The sequence below is a fragment of the Aquarana catesbeiana genome, linkage group LG02, assembly GCF_042186555.1.
Source record: "Aquarana catesbeiana isolate 2022-GZ linkage group LG02, ASM4218655v1, whole genome shotgun sequence".
Taxonomy (NCBI): Eukaryota; Metazoa; Chordata; class Amphibia; order Anura; family Ranidae; genus Aquarana; species Aquarana catesbeiana.
The window spans coordinates 69,830,435-69,853,350 of NC_133325.1; the positions used below are offsets into that span (position 1 = coordinate 69,830,435).

Genomic DNA, 22,916 nt, shown 5'->3' on the forward strand with positions numbered 1-22,916 from the left:
TAGTGCATTACTGCAAACCAACAAATATTTCTTTAAAAAAAATTGTAATTGCAGAGGGAAGAAAACTAAACAGCATAAAATCAGCAACTCAGCTTGCCGCCCAATCCGGCACAAATGCGTGATGTCTGCTCCAAAGCCCCACCCCTATGCGTTTCGTCTGTATAAACATATTCAGGGGGAATGAGAGATTGACTGCCAATGTCCCTGTTCCTTAATATAGCATCTCATGCAGACCCAGTGGAGAAAAGGAAACTCATCCATCTAAAGGCAAAACTACAATCCATTGCTTATATTATTATAGAGCAAAGAAGGGGCTGGATCAACAATGAATATATAACCACTACCCTATGGCATTTTAAAGTGATACTAAACTTTTTAATTTACATTATCTCTTCTCTTTCTGTATGTGGATGATAGCGCTGTAATTATTTTAATAAAAAAGAATATCTAAGTACCTTTTTCCTAATCGATGTACAGCTGTCACATGACCCAGCTCTTTTCCACTCCGTTTGCAGGGAAACATAAGCAGGAGGAGCTTCCAGTCCTTTGCTGCTGGTCACATGTTCAAAATAAAAAGAATCTGCCTTTGAGATACAGAGTAAAAATAATTAATATCAACAAACTGTTTTAAATCGTCATACAAATATATATTTTATATCAAATCTTTATTATTTTAAAAAAAATAACACGGTGTAGGTGGAGTTCTGTCAGACACAGGCTACATGTTAAGCTTCTCCAGCATGTATTTAAAACAACAGGGAGGTGAAGCCCCCATCAATCAAGATGTAATATCCCACCCCCTTTGTGTTTAGCTGGTTAGTGGACATGGCGAGAGGGAGTGGGCTGTTATTTACCACTGTATATACGCCCACATGTGTGAGGGCTGCCCAGATTTGATAGGGAGGAAAACTTTGCATAGAAACTCACTGAAAACTGTATAGTAGGGAATCCTTCCAATGGGCACACTTGGTCCCATGACAGCTATGTAAGAGGGAATTTCCCTCACATTAATCACTTCAGCCCCGAAAGGATTTACCCCCTTCCTGACCAGAGCATTCTTTGCGATTCTGTACTGAGTTGTTTTAGCTGGCAATTGCGCGGTTGTGCGAAATTCTTACCCAAACAAAATTGATGTCCTTTTTTCCCCACAAATGGAGCTTTTCTTTTGGTGGTATTTGATCACCTCTGCGGTTTTTATTTTTTGCACTATAAACAAAAAAAGAGCGACAATTTTGAAAGAAAAGCATTTTTTTACTTTATGCTATAATAAATATCCACAAAAAATATATATAAAAAACAAATTTCTTCCACAGTTTAGGCTGATCTGTATTCTTCTACATATTTTTGGTAAAAAAAAAAAAAATCGCAATAAGTTTATATTGATTGGTTTGCGCAATAGCCTCTATAAAATAGGGGATAGATTTATGGCATTTTTATTATTATTTTTCTCTTTACTAATGGCAGCAATCGGCGATTTTTATCGGGACTGCAACATTATGGCGGACACATCGAACACTTTGGGGACCATTGTTATTTATACAGCGATCAGAGCTACAAATAGCCACTGATTACTGTATAAATGACACTGTCAGGGGGTTAAACACTAGGGGGCAACCAAGGGGTTAAGTAAAGGGACGTACAGGTACGCCCATTTGCCTGCCTGTGCCATTCTGCCGACGTATATGTGTGTGCAGCGGTCCCAAGTGGTTAAAAAGATATTCCCTCTCTTCCTATTGAGTGTACAGGACAGAAATCAAGGGAAAACTCCATAGTGAGATGCTGATGGCAAAAAACTGGTATGGCTATACCTCAAGCAGTGTTATATGGTCTGTCCCAACCCCTATATCACTTTTGTTAGACATCGGAAAAACATAAATAAGAGCTTTTGAAATAAAAAAAAAAATAAAGAATTAATATACTGATTAGTGTTGCACCAATATCGGTATCGGTACTGATACTAAGAATTTGCATGAGTACTTGAACTCGTGCAAATGCTCTCATACCTAAAACGGATAGCTTTTTCATGTGGTGTGATTTGAGCCCATACAAAGTGAATAAGCTTAAATAGCACTGCAAAGAATTGCATGTAATTTGAATAGGCATACGGTGCGATTCTTGTCCGAATCACATGGGGTTTCCCTCACCGCTCCTGTGTGAACACAGGCTTGTCATAGTGACTTCACAAAGGAGTGGTGAGGGGAAAATGCATGTGATTCGGTCAGGAATCACACCGCATTCCTTTTCAAATCACGTGCAATTCATTTTGGTAGGTGGTCAAATTGCAGTGCACTAAAAAAAAAAAATGTAAAAAAAAAAGATTGCATTGGTGAGTACTTTAGGAAAAGTAATCCTCTGAAATAACTGATATTGGTGCATCCCTAATACCGATTGCTATTGGTCCTTAAAGTGATTGTAAAGGTTAATTTTTTTTTTTTTTTTAAATAACAAACATTTCATACTTACCTGCTGTGTGTAAGTGTTTTTCACACAGAGCGGCCCCGATCCTCCTTTTCTGGGTTCCCCCGGCGGCAGTCCTGGTTTCTCCCCTTCTTGAGTGCCCCCACGGAGAGCCGCTTTCCATGACGGGACTCATATGGGCGCGCTCCCGCGTCCTGCTGCTGCGTCTATTGACACAGACAACAGGACTCGGCCCCTCCCCTCGGCTCAGGCATCATGGATTTGATTGACAGCAGCGGGAGCCAATGGCTTCTGCTGCTATCAATCTATCAATCTATCCAATGAGGACCCGAGACAGCGGCTGGAGCTGCTGTGCTCGCCCCATCACTGTAACGATCGGCTCAGGTAAGAAAAAGGGGGGCTCTGGGGGGCAGATGCAGCACAGGAGGTTTTTCACCTTAATGCATATGCATTAAGGTGAAAAACCTTGAGCCTGGGTTCACACATGTGCAGTGCGAATTGAAGCTCAGGTTTCACTGGGAAGATAAAAATCTCCTGTTCAAAGGCTCATCTGCGTTATAGCTCCAAGTCAGTGAGAGGGGAGGGGGGGGGTGTAGTGAGGATAAGGAGAAAATCCATGTTCAGAACACAATTACCAGAAAACGCACACTTTTTTTGCAATGCGCAATGCGAATGCAACGCACATATGTGAACCAGATGCATTCATATGAATGTATTTTAAAATGTCCTGCAAATTAGAAGCGGTGTAAGCCGCATCTAATTCGCATAGGTGTGAACGGGGGCTGAGGGTTTACAACTCCTTTATATTCTAACAGTTAAACATTCATCAGCATTTAATCTGGCCTCAGTCTCTGTAATCAACTAGTTTTAGAGGATAATGAGCCTATTTTTCCAGTACTTTCTGCATCACTTACATGGAACCTGCAGATTATGACTTCTCATAGATTCTGACTTTCCTTATGTTTGTTTCGGGTCAGTGGCTTTTTACCAATTCCAAGTCAGACAGCTAGGACAAATAGCATTTTCAGAAAGAGGTCAGCAGTGGTAGTTAGCAGTACAGGGTCCCTTCATAGAAGGCAGTAGGTGATCAATTCCGCCATTTTCCACCCAAAACTAAGCATTTTTTATTTCCTGTGTAGACTCTATAAAATATAAGTAAACCCAACTACTGAAATTTCATATAAGCTATAACATATTGAAGAATTTCTATAGTCACTTCCATTTTATGACATAAACATTGTAATAGCAATATAAACAATAATTATTTATTAGAAAATTCAATATACTATAAGCTCATTTGAAAAAGCTCCTTTCATCTTACTTGCATGCTTGTTCTTGGTAATTATCCCGGAAGTATTAAAGATCCCACATTGTATTATTTACTGCTGACCCTAACATTCAAGTAACAGCAGTATAAACCCTTTTGTACATTAGTCACATATTGCTTACTGTGAGGGGGGGGCATGCTCAACTAGTATTGGCAGCGGTAATCAATGCACACAACAAAAACAGACCAAGCAGCATTGACCTCAACCTTTTATTCAGCATGGCAGCAAACAGTTGCAGCTTCCAATGAAGCAGAGCTTTGTATAAACAAAGAAATCAGATGACTGCACTCCCACATGATGCAATTTGGCTTTATTGTCCATAAAAACAACTCGGCACAGACAGGGGATGACAAGGTTGACGCGTCTCACACGGAATCCATGCTTTATCAAAAGCACAGATTCCATGTGAAACGAGTCAACCTTGTCACCCCCTGTCTGTGCTGAGTTGTTTTTATGGACATTTGTATATTTCAAAAAAGCCGAATTTCATCATGTGGGAGTTCAGCCATCTGATTTCTTTGTTTGTATCTATTCCTGCAAGCAGTATCAGGGCGTGCAACCCACCATCTGCATCACATCATGTGAATCATGGCCGTAGAAACTCACCTGTGAGCAGCGGAACTTTAATATAAGGAGAAGAGGTACAGTAAGCCCCGAGCATGTATTGAGTGGAAGACTGCTGTTATGGATGATATTACTAATGATGTTTATTTTGTGATTTTGTCTTTCTGCCCAGGTGTTTTGCATTCTGCCATCTATCTCAAAAGATAATTATGATTCTATTAAGAAGTTTCTGAGCGTGGAGATGCCCATTCCCAGCCAGTGCGTGCAGAGCCGTACACTGAGCAGGCAACACATGCTAACGAGCATTGCCAGCAAAATCGCCATGCAAATGATCTGCAAGATGGGAGGGGAGCTCTGGGCTGTGGAGATCCCTGTGAGTTACTGTTCATTCACCTTGACAGTACCTGACAGAGTAATGCATTCTAAGAATTAATGGCTGAATATATTTCCACAGCTCAAGTCCCTTATGGTGGTCGGGATAGATGTCAGCAAAGATGCAGTGGATAAATCTCAATCAGTTGTTGGGTTTGTGGCCAGCACCAATGCCAGGCTCACAAAGTAAGATCTATTTGGTGTTAGCTGTTTGTTAAATTGGTAATTGGGCAACAAATTCTGTTTCAGTTGTGTATTTCTTTTTCTTTGCGTCTCACTTTCTGTCTACTGATTTAGGCCAGTTTAACCTATATACACTAGACAGCAGTCTGAAGAAATGGTCCTTTTCACGTTAAAAGCTAATTTGTCCATGAAGATTACAGAAAGGTTTTAGACAAATATCCCTAGGAAAAAATGAATCTGCATGGGGCAAATCAACAGGTTAAGTAAAGTGCCCATATCTCCTCTGCTATTAGGCTGGTATCACACAAATGCGACCGCTGTTTCAGTGCATCAGTCTGGTGCGGTTCTGTGTTCACTCGTTCGGGTGCAAATTTATACCTGAAATTGCACCTGAACCGGACCTAAAATCCCACCAAGGCCGCCCTAAACATATGTGAACCGGCCCATTGAAAGCCAGCTGATTCATATGTTATACTAATTGGATGTGGTTAAAAATGCATTCAATTAGCATATATGTGAACCGAGCCTTATGCCCCATACACACAATCGGACAGTCCGACAACAAAATCCATGGATTTTTTCCAACGGATGTTGGCTCAAACTTGTTTTGCATTCACACGGTCACACGAATCTTGTCGGACGTTTCGAACTTCAAGAGCGCGGTGACGTACAACACGTGTGGGCTACTCCTTTGTTATTTATTCATCAATTAAGCAGGTAAAAGGTCTGGAGTAGAATCTAAGTGAGATAGCAGCAACATTAATGATACACACGATAGGATTTTCCGACAATAAAACCTTGAATTTATTTCCAACGGATGTTGGCTGAAACTTGTCTTGCATACACACAGCCACACAAATGTTGTCGGAAATTCCGAACGTCAAGAACACGGTGACGTACAACACATACGATGAGCTGAGAAAAATGAAGTTCAATAGCCAGTGCGGCTCTTCTGCTTGATTCCGAGCATGGGTGGAACTTTGTGCGTCGGAATTGTGTACACACAATCGGAATTTACGACAACGGATTTTGTTGTCGGAAAATTTGAGATCCAGATCTCAAATTTTGTGTGACGGAAATTCCGATGGAAAATGTCCGATGGAGCCTGTAACGAGCCCCTTGCTCGCTCGATTCCACTCTCCCGACACTCCTCTGTGGCTATAGAATCAGACTGCAGATCACAACATCTGATGGTTCGGTCATCCGATGCTCCGGAACTAGAACTACAGCTATGTGCTGTTCTAATCCAGTTGTGTAGCTCAGAACAAACACCAGGCAGGCTGTATGTAAGTTCAACCAGGAATCTCTCTTTATTGAGAGGAATACAGGCTCTTTTATACACTAAAAGAGGAGGTGCAGACCTCCTGCTCATATTACTCTAACAATACACCTGTAACCTAATTAACATGGGCTAATTAACGAATCCCTTTAGACAGCCTAGATGACTCAGACATGACCTTTAGGCCAGACTGACCGTCTTGTAGCTCAGAAAACCCAATCAACATTATCACAATAGCAGCGTTAATTAACACAAACAACAATGGGGATCTAATGACTCTTAGATCCCATACTAGAGACTTATTTACAATACACATTCTAGCAGGCAACAGACAGACAGGTGGCTGGAATTTACATCAGCATCTCCTAACAGTATCTGTCCCAGCATTATGAATCAGCCACTATTTCTAATATGGCAAATCCAGGGTCCCCAGAGTCTGTGTGTCCTGGGGGACCAGGACCCGAATCCACAGTAATACCACCTTAAGGGTCCCCAGGCATACAGCTTACAAAGAGCACCGTTCCCCCAAATGCCAGGGCCCATGATCGATCGGCAAGAGGCAAGCATTCAGTCCCCTCCAAAAGTCTCTCTCCCGGCTAGGTCTGTCACAGAGCCTACACATGGTTGGAATTTCTGACAACAAGCTCCCATCAAACATTTTCCGTCAGAAAATCCGACCGTGTCTACAGGGCATTAGTCACTTTAGGTCAGCTCTCCGCCACCCTGCTCAGCTGTAGGAGTGAAGTATAAACACCCTGTGACTTGGAGCACACACAGGGCTTTCCCCTGCCTTTACTGAACAGCACATGGTCCCTTATGATCCCTACACCCAGAATTACTATTTATTTATTTACTTTTTTGGTGGGGGCAAGTAGACAGAGTGGCAGAAGAGTGAAAAGAAAATGAGTATAAGCAGCAGAGGAGACAGGCAATAAAGCGAATTAATTAGTTTGCCCTATATGGCAACAATGGGAATCCTTTGTTGATGTGCACCAAGCCATGCTGTAACACAGGGGTCTTTGGCTGTTAAAGAACAGAGAGACTCCCATATTGATATTCCTTGGTGACTTGTAGAATGCTGTTCACTAAAAGACAGTAGTTGCTGTTGAGGTGTATTGTATTTTATAGTTATTTTCTAGGAGTAGACTTCACAAGTAAGTGGATCAGATCTAATATTAGCCCCTTGACCTAAGACAGACATTCCAGGGCTCTTGTGTGTTGGAAGAATATCTTTAATGCTATGATGTGATGGCTCACAAACATTGTTCTTCCTGGAGATCCACTCAGTCTCGTGACCAAAAAAAATACAAATTAGTTGTGGAAAAGAAAACCTCTCTGATGCTGTTTCCGATATAGTCAGTGTAGGCCATAGACCTGTTCCCTATAGATTACGTAAATAGATAAGGTAAAGAACACATATGTGTCTGCTTTAGTGGTATGTGTGATGTTAGTGCTCATGGACCAATACAGAGGCAGGTATTTGAAAACACTGGGTTTTCCAAACTGTACTTTCACTATAAAAAGCCCCTCATAATAGTTAACACAGCTGAATTAAATCTGACAGATGCCATTCTTATTGTATCTCTGCATTATACAGCTGTAGTATTCTTACCCTAACTTAAAAATAAAAAACACACAAAGCTTGTGTGTAATTCAGCGCTACAAACCTAGTAGTTGCAACAATGGCATGCAAATGCTCATATACCTTATATTGATACTAATACAAAAGAGAGACATCAAAAGGATGCAATTGAAAGTTTGTGAGAAATAAAGCGTTTGGAATCGGCCAATCAGAACACGTTTCGAGAAGCACGGCCACACCTCCATCAGCTCCCCTCTCTTGCTTTTATCTTCCATAGTATTACCCCACGCCTCCTTCATAAGCTGAGCTGATGGAGGTGTGGCGTGCTTCCGAAATGCGTTCTGCTTGGCCGATTCCAGTGGTAGGCTGCCCCCAGGTCTACAGTTCCAGGTCACCCTCACGCCGAGTCATCCAGTTCCAGGTCCCTCGAGGCTCCAGCTCCCTGCTGCCCACGACGCTCGCAGCTCACCATACAAGGGTCATATGGGAGGTTTCTGTTCACATCAGTACCTGACCTCACAAATGCGCTTCTGGGAGAATAGTCAAACATTCCCACAGACACAGTCCTAAACTGAAGCTGTTATAGCTGCAAAGGGTGGGCCGATTCAATATTGAACCCTACGGACTAAGACTGGGATGTTGTTAAAGTTCATGTGTGTGTAAAGGCAGGTGTCCCAAAACTTTTGACAATATAGTATATCTTGTTTTTCCCCAACCTGTGCATCAATAAATAAAGAAAGAATTTCCCATAACATACATAATGGTGATCCCAGGCACAAGGTATTGACATGTTTACTGTCTCCTGGGAGGGGGTGAAGACACAAAATTCAGTTTGGTGAAGCTATGCCAGGGGAGGTTTAGAGATATATGCAGTAAGAAGCCAATGGAGTCAGCTCATTGAAGTATCAGTTTACCTTTATGTAATGGCAGATTTATTTACTGTATGTGAAAAAGGTACATTTCAAAAATCACTTTTACAGCAAGGAGGAGCCTCCTATTTTCTTTCCCCTCCATATTTACACTTTGTATAACTACAATTTATTGAGAAACAGCATATCTGTTTTAATGTGTAGCTGTTTTCTAGACTCCAGGCTGTTTGGCAGCACCAGTCATTCTGATGCTCACTGAATGAATGAGATTTTTAGAACTGCAGTTGCATTTGCATTTTCTTTAATATATATTTGTATTTTTTTTCCCTCCTTTCAGGTGGTTTTCACGATGTATCATTCAGAAAACATCAACAGATTTTGCTGATTGCTTGAGAGTGTGCATGCAAGGTAATTTATCAAGCAGCCCTGAAGCAGCTTTGACTGGCAGAGAGCTCTCTCTGTATATTAATCAGCCCTGAAATAAGAAGTGAAAACATGTTTACAATTAATCTAAAAGATGTTTTCTGCGTACAGCAACTGTGATATTTTCACAGAAGAGAAAAAAAAAAAACAGCCACTTCTCTGCACACCTATTAGGCCCCTTTCACATATGCGGACCGTATGTCCGTATTTCATCCATCCATTTTCGGATGAAATACGGACATACATGCATCCCTATGGGATAGCGGGTGTCAGCGGATGTATATCCGCTGACACCCGATATCATCCGGCCCCGCTATTGTCCGATTCTGCAGACGGAAGAAAATCCTATTTTTCAATCCGTCTGCAGAGCGTATCGGAGGAACGCGGACAGACGGTCCGTGTTCCTCCGATCCCCCATAGGGGAGAGCGGAGATCTGACAGGGCGGTCCCTGCACAGTGTGCGGGTCCCGCCCTGTCACCCCCCCGGCTCAGCTGGGGAAAACGGAGAGATCCCCGCTGAGCAGCGGATGTTCACTGGTCGGATCAACACGGGTCCGTCCCGTGTGAAAGGGGCCTTACAACTTTAGACAACAGTTCTTTTTCCCTTTTGTTTATTTATTTATTTTTACTGAACAGGTTACTAGCAAGGTTCCCCAAAGTGTGACACTTATAATTCATATGTTAAAAAAGTTTCAATGTATAGTTTATAATTGTATACAGGGGGAGGCGGCAATCCGTCTATCGCAGCAAGGCGATAACTAGATTGCGTCCCTTCCTTGCTGAGCCCCAGAACCTGGACAGGAGCAATGGTGGCATTTACTGGAACAGATCCTGTGTGTTTTCCTCCTGCAGCAGCTAAAAGCCAGCTTCTCTTCCTTTCCCTCCGCCAGCATTCAGCTGCAGGAGGAAAATACAGGGGATCCTTTCCAGTAAATGCCACTTCCGCTGCCCTCCTGTCAAGGTTCCTCTTCCTTCTGGTGCCTGGTTCCCCCTCTGTGCTTCCCTGATTCAAACCCCCTCGCAGCGCTGCCGGCATTCCCACTTCTCCTCTCCTGCCGGTTGCTGCAGGTGAAGGGACCGGTAAGTATGTCATTAACTGTCCCTTTTCTTTTCTGAATGAACACAGTGAGGGACTGGTACTGATCACTCACTGTGTTCATTACTGAAACATAGTAAACTGTTTACTATGCTTTAGTTTCATCTCAATAGTGAGACATCAGGGGTCTAAATATTTCACCAAAGCCCCCAATAGGGCTGTTAAAAAAAATTGTAAAGAACAAAATAAATGCATTGTAAAAAATTATTAAAATAATACAAATAAACTACTGGCACAGTCAACTGCCCTACTGACACCATCCACTGCTCTACTGACAAAGTCCACAACTCTACTGACTGAGGCCGTACACCACTCTACTGATACAACCTCTGCTTTACTGACACCAACTTCTTCCCTACTGACGCTGTCCTCTGCTCTACTGGCACTGTCCACACACCATCCACTATCCTGCTGACATTGTCCACTGCTCTACCGACTGACACTGTCCATTTTTAGGGTGGAATAAGTTTATATTTTTACAGTAACGTTTGTTTTAATATGTTTTTCTAGCTTTTCTTTAATGTTTGGTTAGTTAAATTCTTGAAAAACGAGGGGCACCAAACCCCAGTGATCTTTTCTCTCTTAAGGCTGCATTCACACCTGAGCGTTTTCAGCTCATAAAACGCTCGTAAAATGCCCGAAAAACGCCCAACAAGCAAAATCCCATTCATTTCAATGGCACCTGTTCACATCTGAGCGTTTTGTCACCTGAAGCAAAATGGCTGAAAAACGCCCTAAACTCAAAAAACAACACAAGCTTCTTTGGGGCAGATTACAGGCGTTTTTCTGCCTTTTACATTGGTGATCTGAACAAAATCGTGGCAAAAATTGTGGTAACTACTCAACATTGAAACGCTCAGGTGTGAATGCAGCCTTAATGTTGTTCAGGTTTATCTTCACCTCTCAAAGGTTGCCTACACCTGGTTTACAGTATGTGTAGGGGGACAACCATAGTTTTTATTTGCATAGTCAAGCTCTGCTTCCTAACTGGCAGTGCTGCACAGTGGATGTGCTTTTCTGCTCCTCTTTCACAATGCAGAGGTGTTAGTGGGCTGGTTCAAAAACATATAGCTGAATAAGTACTACAGAGTTATGAAATATCTGAATGTATGTCTTTCATATAGTGTATACGTTATTGCGGTATAAAACACAGTAGAGTTAATTTGCTAAAGTAAAAGAAGAAGAGCATAGCCATAAGTGCAGGTTTGCTGGTGCATTTGTATTTTATTTTATTTCTTCTTTTCAGGTAAAATTCTGATACATGCATGCCTAATGCCTGGTACACATGGGCCGAATATCTTCAAGTTCAACAGAAACTGTCCGACAGCAGGGACACGGATCTATGCCTTCGCTTAGTAAAAGCACCTCCCTCACAGTACACAAGCACTGGCTAGGAACACATTTAACCCCTGATTGCCACTGAGGTTAACCCCTTCCCAGACAGTGTCATTGGTACAATGACAGTGTATATTGATCACTTTACTAGTTTCACTCCTCTGGGCAGCCTGCCAAGTCTGATAAGAAGATACATTTGTATCTCTTCAAGTTCTTTTTTATCAATAGACTGAACTCCGTGTAGGAATTCTCAGTTTAACCATTTAAAGACTAAATCTTTTCTGACACTTGTTGCTTACAAGTAAAAATCCTGTATTTTCTGCTAGAAAATCACTTAGAACCCCCAAACATTATATATATTTTTTTTAGCAGAGACCCTAGGGAATAAAATAGCGGTTGTTGCAATATTTTATGTCACGCGGTATTTGTGCAGCGGTCTTTCAAACGCAATTTAAAAAAAAAAAAATACAGTAATGAATTAAAAAAAAAAACTAAGCAGTAAAGTTAGCCCATTTTTTTTTCGTCCAAAAGTTTTGATTACCTGTTTTTGTGCATTTAATATTAAGATAGTTTTTTTTTTTTCTAAATTATACATACAAGTGAAATGATTGGAGGTTTGTTTTGTTTAATGTTTAAATGTAAAAAATTTTCTGTATCACTTAAGGTTGCTTTCACACTGGAGCGGGCATGCGTTGATGGTAAAACGCTGCTAGTTTTAGCGGCGCTTTACCGTCATTTTAGAGGCACTATTCGGCTGCTAGCGGGGCGCTTATAACCCAGCTAGCGGCTGAGGAAGGGGTTAAATGCGCCCCTGAAGCACCGCTGCCAAAACGCTTTGCAGGCGCTTCGGCAGCGGTGCGCATTCATTTCAGTGGGCAGGAGTGGTGGTATAAACCGCTCCAAAGATGCCGTTTGCAGGACTTTTTTTTACATCCTGCCAGCGCATCGCCTCAGTGTGAAAGCACTCGGGATATCACACTGAGACTGCAGGGGAGCCGTTTTACAGGCACTTTACAGGCGCTCTTTTTAGCCCAAAAGCGCCTGAAAAACGCCCCAGTGTGAAAGGGGTCTAACTGTTAGATTTTATGAGATGAAGGGAAAAAAAAAAAAAAAATCGGCCAAATATATCGGCCCAAAAAAAATCGGCATCACATATTGGAATCGGCCACCGCGATTTCTAAATATCAGCATCGGCATCGGCCAGAGAAAAACCCATATCGGTCGACCTCTAGTCTACAGACAATTCCTTGGACTTCATGGCTTGGTTTGTGCTCTAACATGCACTGTTAACTGTGGGACCTTATATAGACAGGTGTGTGCCTTTCCAAATCATGCCCAATCAACTGAATTTACCACAGGTGGACTCCAGTCAAGTTCTAGAAACATCTCAAGGATGATCAGTGGAAACAGGATGCACCTGAGCTCAATTTTGAGTGTCATGGCAAAGGCTGTGATTACTTATGTACATGTGATTTTTTTTTTTTTTTTTTATAAATTTGCAAAGACTTCAAACAAACTTCTTTCCTGACAGACTCCATGGCAGCCTACGTGTGGGTTAACCCCGCCTCCTCTCCAATGCTATAGGACCCCCTACCCTATAAGAATGAGCTCACCTGTACAGACTGTGTTCCTTTTTTGTCCTCCTCCATGGACCTACATCACAATTGTTCCTGTTGGCGTCCGGTCGGATTGTTCCAGAATCTAGCATACCATGGTACGGTGTGGCTCAGGGCCCAGCTATGAGCGGGCGAGTAGCTTTCATGGCACCAGAATACCCCACTCGTGGAGGGTGGATGCCTCATTATGCTTGAAGGTGGACGCATCATCGGCTGGCAAGGTCTGCAAATTTTTTACTTCTTCCATGGCAGTCGTTTCTTTGTATATACTATTATGTTGTTTGTCTCCCGGTTCTCCGCGGTACTCCCCGGTACCTCTGTGTCCCCTCATGGCATTCGGAACGCTTCTGCGTTCCAGGCCGCTGTGGTGCTTCCGGGTAGCGGCCGCCGCAGTCGTTCTGCGCATGCGCGGGGCCTTCGTGAAAACGAGGCTTGGCTCGCGCATGCGCGGAGTGGCGAATCTTCCGGCGGCCGCACAGGCACCGTATGGCTGTCTCCCACGGCGCAGGCGCGTGGTGGAGGAGCGGTGACGTCACTCAGGCGGGGGACTTGATTGTCTGTCATCGCCTGTCAAGGACGGGATTTCCCGCAGACAGTAAGCGGCAACTTCCCCCAGCCTGGTCAGTGTTGGTCTAACTGAGTTTTCTCCCCTTAAGGGTAAAATTGAAGATAAAATAAATAAAAATTTATAAACATATATGCATATATTGAAGAAAATATATAAAGAAATAAAAGTGGACTTTATACTTCTATGTACTCGTCCTTACTTTATACAGCATGTATCTACACTCCTGTTTGGATTGTGAGTAAAAAAAAAAAAAAATAGATATATATATATATATATATAATAATAATCATAAATAAAATATGTATGTAAATATATATGTATCTTATATAATATTTCCGGTTGGCTCGGTTTGTGTAGCATTTCCGGGTCATCTGTAGACCATCAGTGTCATGGTGACGTTCTGTCCAGCGGTTATGGATAGGGCACTGCCTTCATACAGCCAGCCCTTATGCACAAGGTGCGTGCAGGCGAGGGGAGGGGCCGAGGTTGAAGTCTCAAAGGTTTGAGATTGCGTTTTGTCCCCCCCCCCATTCTTTTTTCAGCCCTTTTTGAGATCAGATGACAGAGACCTTGCCAGGCCACAACATTTACAAGAGGAGATGTCACCATTCCTCCTCCAACTAGAGGATATGTTGCCATTCCTCCTACAACTAGAGGAGACGTTGCCATTCCTCCTCCATCTAGAGGAGACGTTGCCATTCCTCCTCCATCCAGAGGAGATGTTGCCATTCCTCCTCCATCCAGAGGAGATGTTGCCATTCCTCCTCCATCCAGAGATGTTGCCATTCCTCCTCCATCCAGAGGAGATGTTGCCATTCCTCCTCCATCCAGAGGAGAGGTTGCCATTCCTCCTCCATCCAGAGGAGATGTTGCCATTCCTCCTCCATCCAGAGGAGATGTTGCCATTTCTCCTCCATCCAGAAGAGATGTTGCCATTCCTCCTCCATCTAGCGGAGATGTTGCCATTCCTCCTCCATCCAGAGGAGAGGTTGCCATTCCTCCTCCATCCAGAGGAGATGTTGCCATTCCTCCTCCATCCAGAGGAGATGTTGCCATTCCTCCTCCATCTAGAGGAGATGTTGCCATTCCTCCTCCATCCAAAGGAGAGGTTGCCATTCCTCCTCCATCCAGAGGAGATGTTGCCATTCCTCCTCCATCCAGAGGAGATGTTGCCATTCCTCCTCCATCTAGAGGAGATGTTGCCATTCCTCCTTCATCTAGAGGAGATGGTGCCATTCCTCCTCCAGTCACCGTACCCACCGCCCTATCAGCCGCTCGGATGGCAGAGCCTGCTGGAGATGTGGGTCACGAGTCTCGGAAGGCGAGTCTGTATGTGTCCACTGTTGTGCCTGGGCGGTTGGGGATAAGAAACAGAAAACAAGATTATGGAGGCTCTTGTGAAAGAGGTGAGGAAGCAATCCCTAGGAGATGGGAGACATCCCTCACATGGAGCCAGTTGTCCATTCCACCCGGCTCCTTGACTGGTATAGCCCAAGGGTTTCAGGTCCTTCCCAGCCCTACGCTGCTTCTCCGGATTCTTCTGACATCAAGTTGGAAGGGGATGAATGTGTCGGAAGCTCTGATGTCTCTCTGATTCCTTCACGAGTCAAAGCGATTTAAGGAAGCCCTTAAGTGAGTAGACCCTTCCTCCCCCCCTAAGCATAGTAGTTCTTTAAGCACCTGGGGGAAGGGCGCTCTCTCTCTCTCTCTTTCTGCTCCTCACGGATGAAAGGATGAGGAGTGCAACTAAGTGGACGAGAAAACTTCCACATCAAACTATACCTCCAGAGTGTATCCCTTCAAGTCAGAAGAAGTGGAGTGTCGGGGAAACACTCCCCTTATAAATGCAGCGTTGTTGCGTCTGACATTACAGGTTGCTCTACCTTAGAAGATGCCGTGTCCTGCAGGACAGGCTCGAGAGAAGTCAGATCAAGATCTCAAGGAAGCTTACAGGTTTGCCAGTATGGCTTGTAACCCTGCCCTAGCAGCTATGTCCAAAGGTTATGGAAGCCTGGACAGAGATTGCAGTCTTCGTACTCAGGGAGCTTCGGAAGAGTTCTCCAGAAGATTAGCAGTAAAGGAGCTGAAGCCGGCGACAATCTGCTTCACCTGTTGGCCTGGACTAAATGATCCTCGGTCATGGTTCAACGGGCCTTATAGTTACGTCTTCCCCAGACTAAGCGTCTGCTCGGTCAGAAGAATCCCCAGTACGGGAGGTGTTGAACGCTCGTGAGAAGCTTGTGTTTTAAGTCCCGGCTGGGTCTTCATAAAGAACTGGAGCAGAGTGCAAGCATCCTTCCGTAAAACCCGCTAAGAGTAGGGCGTCTGTTGGTCGGGAACCAGCCGAAACTTTTGGGTTACACCCGCCCACGGGTGCCTGGGCGGGGAGGTTCGTCTGCTCCTCTTCCGGCATGTCTGGGTGGCCTCCATCACTGGTTACTGGACTGTCAAGATGGTTTTATCGATCCACACATGGTCCTTCACTAATACCCCTTTCCCCAGATTTATTCCACTCTGCTAACTCAGTTGGAAGAGCAGGAGCAGGTGTTACTGTACACGCCCCGAGGGACGTAGAATTCCAGGGGTATACTTTCCTCTCTTCTCAAACACAAAAGTAACAGTTTTGGTGTCTAGTATTAGATCTATCTTACCTATACAAGTATATAAAATTTGTAGATACGTTGGAAGGCTCTGTCGACCTTCTATACGGCCAGGACATTGGCTAATCCCAATTGACTTAAAAGATGTTACCTCTGGTTCCAAATTGGGCGAGACCATCTACAGTTCTTCTTCTTCCTTATCGGGCTGATGACCTCACACGTGTCTTCTTAAAATTTCTCCGGCCATAGTGGCCCTCATTTAAACGAGAGGGGTACGTCTTTATCACTATTTCGGTGACCTCGCCTTGCTATCCTAACACAAAGACCAGTTGCTGGTTCTCAGGGAACTGGTTATCTCCACCCTGACCAGCTTCAGGTGGCTCCTAAAAAAAAAAAAAAAAAAAGAACTACCGCCTCGACGGTCTTCACGACCCCTATGGTCAAGTGGTCTCTGCAGAGGTTATACCCGCTCCAGTCAGGTTTTCTGCAGCGAGGGAGATCAAGGGGCAACAGTCAACCTATTTACATATCAACGGCGTGGAGCAGCCTCTTCTGGTGTCTTCAGCGCAAAATCTGCTCAATTGCCACTTCATTGCCCCATCTCATGGTCAAGGTCACGACTGATGCCAGCGGTTCCGGTTGGGGAGCCATCTGCAGTTAGGATCTGGCTTAAGGCAAGTTGGGTACGCGTCTTCTCAACCCGGGCTAGAATGTCCCGGATCTTCGGACAGCCTAGTGTGCCCTTCAGTTCCTCGCCCATCTCCGGAAGGGAGAGTCAGTATTATAAAGAATGAATGACACAATGGCGATCTTCTATGTGAAGAGTCATAGGGGCACTCGAAGCTCCACACTATGCCGGAAGATCAAGCCCATCATATCTTGGGCCCAGCCTGACTGGCATTTCAATGGCCTATATTCCTCGAATCTAGATCGTCTGATCGTATTTCTATACGCAAACACTAAAGAATGGTCTTCTCGTGTGCAGACATTCAAGCGGATTCTGTTCCTAGGAGTCAATCTCGAAGTGGATCTTTTTCTTTTTCTTCACAGGCAACCTCAAGCTGGTGAGGTGTTACAACCCGGGGTCATTACAGCTAGGCCTCTGGAGTGGATGCCCTGACAGATCGTTTTTAGCTTCAAGAGGGCATACGCCTTTTCTATCAATCCCAATAATTCTCAGGTTCTTACGAAGATCTCATGAGGAAGCAGTCAAAGTGGTGGCAGTAGCCCCTTACTGGCCAATCGCCCTTGACTCCCCCTCCTGAGCCAGCTCAGCTTCCGGGATCCGGTGTCTCTCCCTCTCAGGCTGGTCCTTCTTTCTCAAGGGACAGTTCTGCACCCTTGTCCGGCTCGGATGCGCTTCAAGGGTGATTGCCACTCTCATGAACTCTACTGGGACGAGCATGAATTAGGTCGACAGGAGAATTCAGGACAAGTCGGTTGAGTTCTCATTCTCTGAGCAGGTCATGTAGAAATCCAAAAGCTCAGGATATCTTCAGCTTTTTCGGCCTAGATTTATCTCTATCCATCAGCTCTCTTAGGGTCCAAGTCTCAGCCTTGTTGGCCTTCTCCAGAACTTCGTGGGCTGTTTACCCTTTAGTCCACCAACCATCCCATGGGCAGCTAAAGCTTAGCCCTCAAAAGGAAACCAAGATTTCCCAATTGAGACCTTCCCCTTGCCATTGGCTCACTGTCTGAACTCAGTAATACGGGGTCCTCCCCGCTTTCTATTGGAGGCCTTTTTAACTAAAATCAATGTCATAGTAGCCATTACCTTGGCTAGAGGATCTCGGAGGTCACGTCCATAGGTTACGAAGAATCTTTTTTCTGTCCTTCTTCCCGGACCAGATGGTCCTTTTTTCCCATGCTCAGCTCAAATCCAAGAATTACCTCAAGGTTCCATAGGATCCAGGAAATCGTCCTATACTCTGGTCATAGACGAAATTCTGAAGGTATACCTGCAAGCTACTTCCTTCCTTCTGGACATTCTGTCTACCTGTCCATCCTGCATTTCGGCAGTAACAAACTGAATCAAGCCTCGTCCAGAACTGTACAGTTTGTTCATCAGCCTTATAGAGATAGGATCCTGACTCCTCCGGAGGCGATGACGGCACGTTCCACCAAGGGTATAGCGGCCTCATGGGCAGCAGCCCGGTACGTGTGTTCAGGCGTTATCTGCAAGCGACCTCAAGGGCCCCTATTAAAACCTTAATGTCAGATTACTTTACTGAGCCTGCTTCGCTTTCTTCTGTGAGCTTTGGTTTATAAATCCTGTCGGTTGACGGGTCAAATTATATTATTGCTGTTCAGCATACCCACCCGTGTGGAATGGCTAGTTATTTCCCACACGTAGGCTGCCATGGAGTCTGTCAGGAAAAAGGAAAATTTATTATCAAATACTTACCGTAATTTTCCTTTCCTGATGGACTCCATGGCAGACGGAGTTCCCACCCATCGGTCAATGAGTAGGCTAGTTACGGAACACAGTCTGTACAGGTGAGCTCATTCTTATAGGGTAGGGGGTCCTATAGCATTGGAGAGGAGGCGGGGTTAACCCACACGTAGGCTGCCATGGAGTCCATCAGGAAAGGAAAATTACGGTAAGTATTTGATAATAAATTTTCCTTTTTCATGTTGTCATTATGGGGTATTGTTTGTAGAATTTTGAGGAAAATAATGAATTTAATCCATTTAGGAATAAGGCTGTAACATAACACAATGTGAAAAAAATGAAGTGCTGTGAATACTTTCCCCGGATGCACTGTATGTCTGCCTCTGTTCTTCCCCATTATGTGGAGGATGGTAGGAGATTGGTTGTTTATACAAATAAAATAACATTGTTTTAGGCTTCCAGCTCAGCTCACAGGAAGTAACAATGCATTTATGGTAAGTAACGATGGGCCCGGGCGTTATCGCACACTCTACGTGCAGAGCCCGCCAGGAAGTCGGCACGGGGCTGCGCTAATCACAGGCAGTGAGACATTTTCCCGATGTGCGCCTGCAGAGATCGGGAAATGTCTCACTGCCTGTGATTAGCGCAGCGCAGTGCCGACCTCCTGGCAGGCTCTGCACGTAGAGTGTGCGAACTCCCCCGAGCCCATCCTTAATGGTAAGATCAACAGCTGTGCTCTGTACTTGCTGAAAATGTTCTTAGCTTGCAAAAAAGAAAACTAATGTAGCCACAGCTTCTGAAGACTGGCAAGCTCACATGGATTACACTTTTGTTAGGCACTTAATGAGGTTTTATTCCTATAGTGGTTAAGTAAACCCAAAAACATTAAAAATAAATACATTTCTTTCTCATCCTTTGAGGGACACTGGAAGTCTTTAACCCTTGGGTTATACTGCTACATGGTGAAGGTGAACTGGACTGGACATTGGCAAACAATGTTCGCATCTGCCCGAGCAGAAGTGGGAGCTGGGTACCTGTCAGAACTAGGTACCCATTCCCTGCCCCCCCCCCCAAAAAAAATGACATGCCAAGACTCCTTAAAACAGAAGTTCCACTTTTGGGTGGAATTCCACTTTAATAAAATCTGTTTATACAGAAAGCACTATGACATCCTGAAACCCTGCCATGTACACAGCACAGGGGATCCTCTACCTCTGATATTCCTCACCTGCAGGTGTCCATGATGACCATCTTAACATCCTCCCTTTGATTCTTCTATCCTTCAGTCCCCCCCTCACCACCACCATTTTTATCTTTAAACTCTTCCATACTTCTGTTCCTATCCATGGATTTCTCCATCCCCAGCCTCTTCCATCCTTCTGTTCCTATCCACGAGTTCCTATCTCCAGACTTCTCCGGCCTTCCATTCTCCTATCCATGGATTCCTCCATCCCCATCCTTTTCCATCCTTCAGTTCCTATCTCCAGACTCCTCCAGCCTTCCATTCTCTATCCATGGATTCCTCCATCCCCAGACTCTTCCATCCTTCCTTTCTTATTCATGGATTCTTCCATCCTTCAGTTCCTACCCCTTCCTCATATCCTAGACTCTTCCATGTCCATGTTTTTGTCCTGCTATATGCAGGGAGTGTCCTCTTCTTCTTTTTTTTTTTTTTTTAAAGCACATAAAATGGAGTTCGTCTAAATGCTTGATTTCTTTTGGATGGAAACCACCGTCAGTAATCATGATGCATCGCAGAATCGAATCGTATAGGGTGCAGGGTTTTTTTTGATGGTGGGTCTTGGTAATGGCTAAAGTGTGAATAAAGATATTTTTTGTTTATTATTTTTGGCCGGTTTTCATTTCATAATAAAAAGAAATGTGAAGATATTGATTATCATTCCCAATAAATAATAGCCCAATTTGTCCTGGAAAAAAAAAAAACAAGCTATAATTAACCAGGATACACTATGTCAGGGATATGCAATTAGCTGACCTCCAGCTTTTGCAAAACTACAAGACCCATCATGCCTCTGCCTCTGGGTGTCATGCTTGTGGCTGTCAGTGTCTTGCTATGCCTCATGGGACTTGTAGTTCTGCAACAGCTGGAGGTCCGCTAATTGCATATCCCTGCACTATGTAGTTGCAATGATATGTACAGTTAAAGTAAAATATGCCAGTTTCAAAATTAAGGTTTCAAAATTAGGCTTGGGTGTCGAGGTTTGTTTAGACTTTGGTCATGAATGGGGTTAATTGTACACTACACAAGAGAAGTAATCCGGTACTGTACATAGATATTGGACACTGGAAAACTAGCTGTAAGGACTGCCCAGTATAACCCCTCCTATTTATTCCATGCATGCTTCAGTTTTTCATTAGTGTTCTTAGGGGAGTGGACATCTTCTCTCTTCTCTGAGAAAAGCAAACCATTTTTTATTTTTTCTACCTCTTCTCATCAGGATTTATTTCTACTTGCAAGATACTTCAGTTGCTGCAGAGCCACTAGAGCAGTGGTTCACAACCTTCCTAGTGCCGTGACCCCTTGATAAAATTTCCCAAGTTGTGGGGACCCCTAACAGTAAAATTATTTTCATAGCATGGGTTGTCAGCACCCAAGGCAAGACAAGTAATTTGCGCCCCTAACCCACGGACATTTAGCCCTCCCTGAGTCCCTTCCACTTGTACAGTATTAAAACCCTTTATGGTACATTTTAGGATACACCACTCTAACTCTTTGTTCTCCTTTCTTTCCCTTTTATCTCTCTCTATCCTAATTTTTTGTCCCACCCCTCCCCTCCATCCCTCTCTCTAGCCGTCTTTCTTGTTCTCTTCTTAGTCTTCCCTTCCCTCTTTCTTTGTTCCTCCCCTTCTTTTCCTCTCCCTTCCATGTATTCTCTATTTTCCTCTATTTTTATTCCTTCTCTTACTCCTTGGTGTGTGTGTGTGTGTGTGTGTGTGTGTGGGGGGGGGGGGGGGGTAATGGGATGAGTGGGAGTGCTGGCGGGGGGGGGGTTTCTGATCAGTCAACTTAGGTGCTCTTGATCAAGGTCATCTGCTGATCTGAGAACTGTAGTGGGGACTTTTAATGGCAACTATAATCACAGGTAGTGTTACTCACTGTGTCTCTGACTTTGTGGTGTCTCGCAGCAGTGACACCTATGCCAACCTCAGGAGATAGGGTCTCCTTCAGCCCCTTCCACTTCACATTCCTCACCAGTCAGCTGACTGGGCGGCCGCGAAAAGGCTGGGAGAGCGGTGCGGGCTTCAGGAACATCCCAGGATTTGGTAACCCCTGGCAAATTGTCATTCGACCCCCAGGTTGAGAACCACTGCACTAGAGCTTCTCTTTGCAGCTTCCAGATCCTAATCCTTGAATTTATGCTAGAAGTTGTACCCCCACCCTGATGGGAAATAACATGTCCCTTTGACCATCCGATGACATCACCCGGAGAGATCTCTCTGGGTGATGTCATCAGATGGCCACGCCCCATTGCTATATATAAGAGTCATCAGAGAGCGGGCGATAACAAAACAGATGAAGACATCAACAGAACAAGAGCAGCTATTTTTATTTTTTGTAGCGGGTAACCGGCGGCGAGGAAGAAGACAGCAGCGGGAAGAGATGGCGGCGGTGGAAAGAGACAACTCAAGGAGAAGACAGTGGGAAGAGATAGCTAAAGGAGAAGACAGCGGGAAGAGACAGCTAAAGAAGACAGAGCTATTAAAGAAATTGTCAAAAAACAGTTCTTGTGTTTTTCTTACTTTTCACTGCTTTTTGGTGAAATGGTAGGGGGGCTTCCAGATTCCGATAAGCCCTCCTCCCGCAGACCCCGACAACCACCGGATAGGGTTGTCGAGAAGAGGCCCTTGTCCTCATCAACATGGGAGCATACCCCCTCCCCTTCCATGTTGAGGGCACGCGGCCTGTTATGGTTCAAGAGGGGGGAGATGCATACTAACACATTATGTGTTTACTTTGCAGGGAAGTGGAAAACTTTTTTTTCCCTGCAGGGTTTACTCCCTTTTTAATAAAGTGATATAAAAATTATCATGAAATATTACTAACAACCAACACTGTAAAAACAAATTAAAAATTATAGTAAAACCAGCAAGTGTGTTAAAGTGTAAAACATCTCAATGTTCACACTAAAAGTGTTAAATAACCAATATACTGTAAACAATCCACAAATATGTGTGCACAATAAAATAATAAAGTCCCAAACCTCTTTCAAATTACATACTGTGAAATGCAGTCCGATCACCAGTGTCACTCAAACCTTCACCTTCATGA

At 44.1% G+C, this 22,916-nt stretch overlaps 1 protein-coding gene across 1 annotated transcript in view; it reads left to right on the plus strand.

The window, feature by feature from the left end:
- PIWIL4 (piwi like RNA-mediated gene silencing 4) overlaps positions 1 to 22,916 on the plus strand; it is a 400,590-nt gene that overhangs the window by 290,785 nt on the left and 86,889 nt on the right. The window contains exons 13-15 of the mRNA XM_073612470.1: positions 4,483 to 4,683; positions 4,765 to 4,868; positions 8,933 to 9,003. Coding sequence (XP_073468571.1) covers positions 4,483 to 4,683; positions 4,765 to 4,868; positions 8,933 to 9,003 — 376 coding nt within the window. The remainder of the gene's footprint in view (positions 1 to 4,482; positions 4,684 to 4,764; positions 4,869 to 8,932; positions 9,004 to 22,916) is intronic.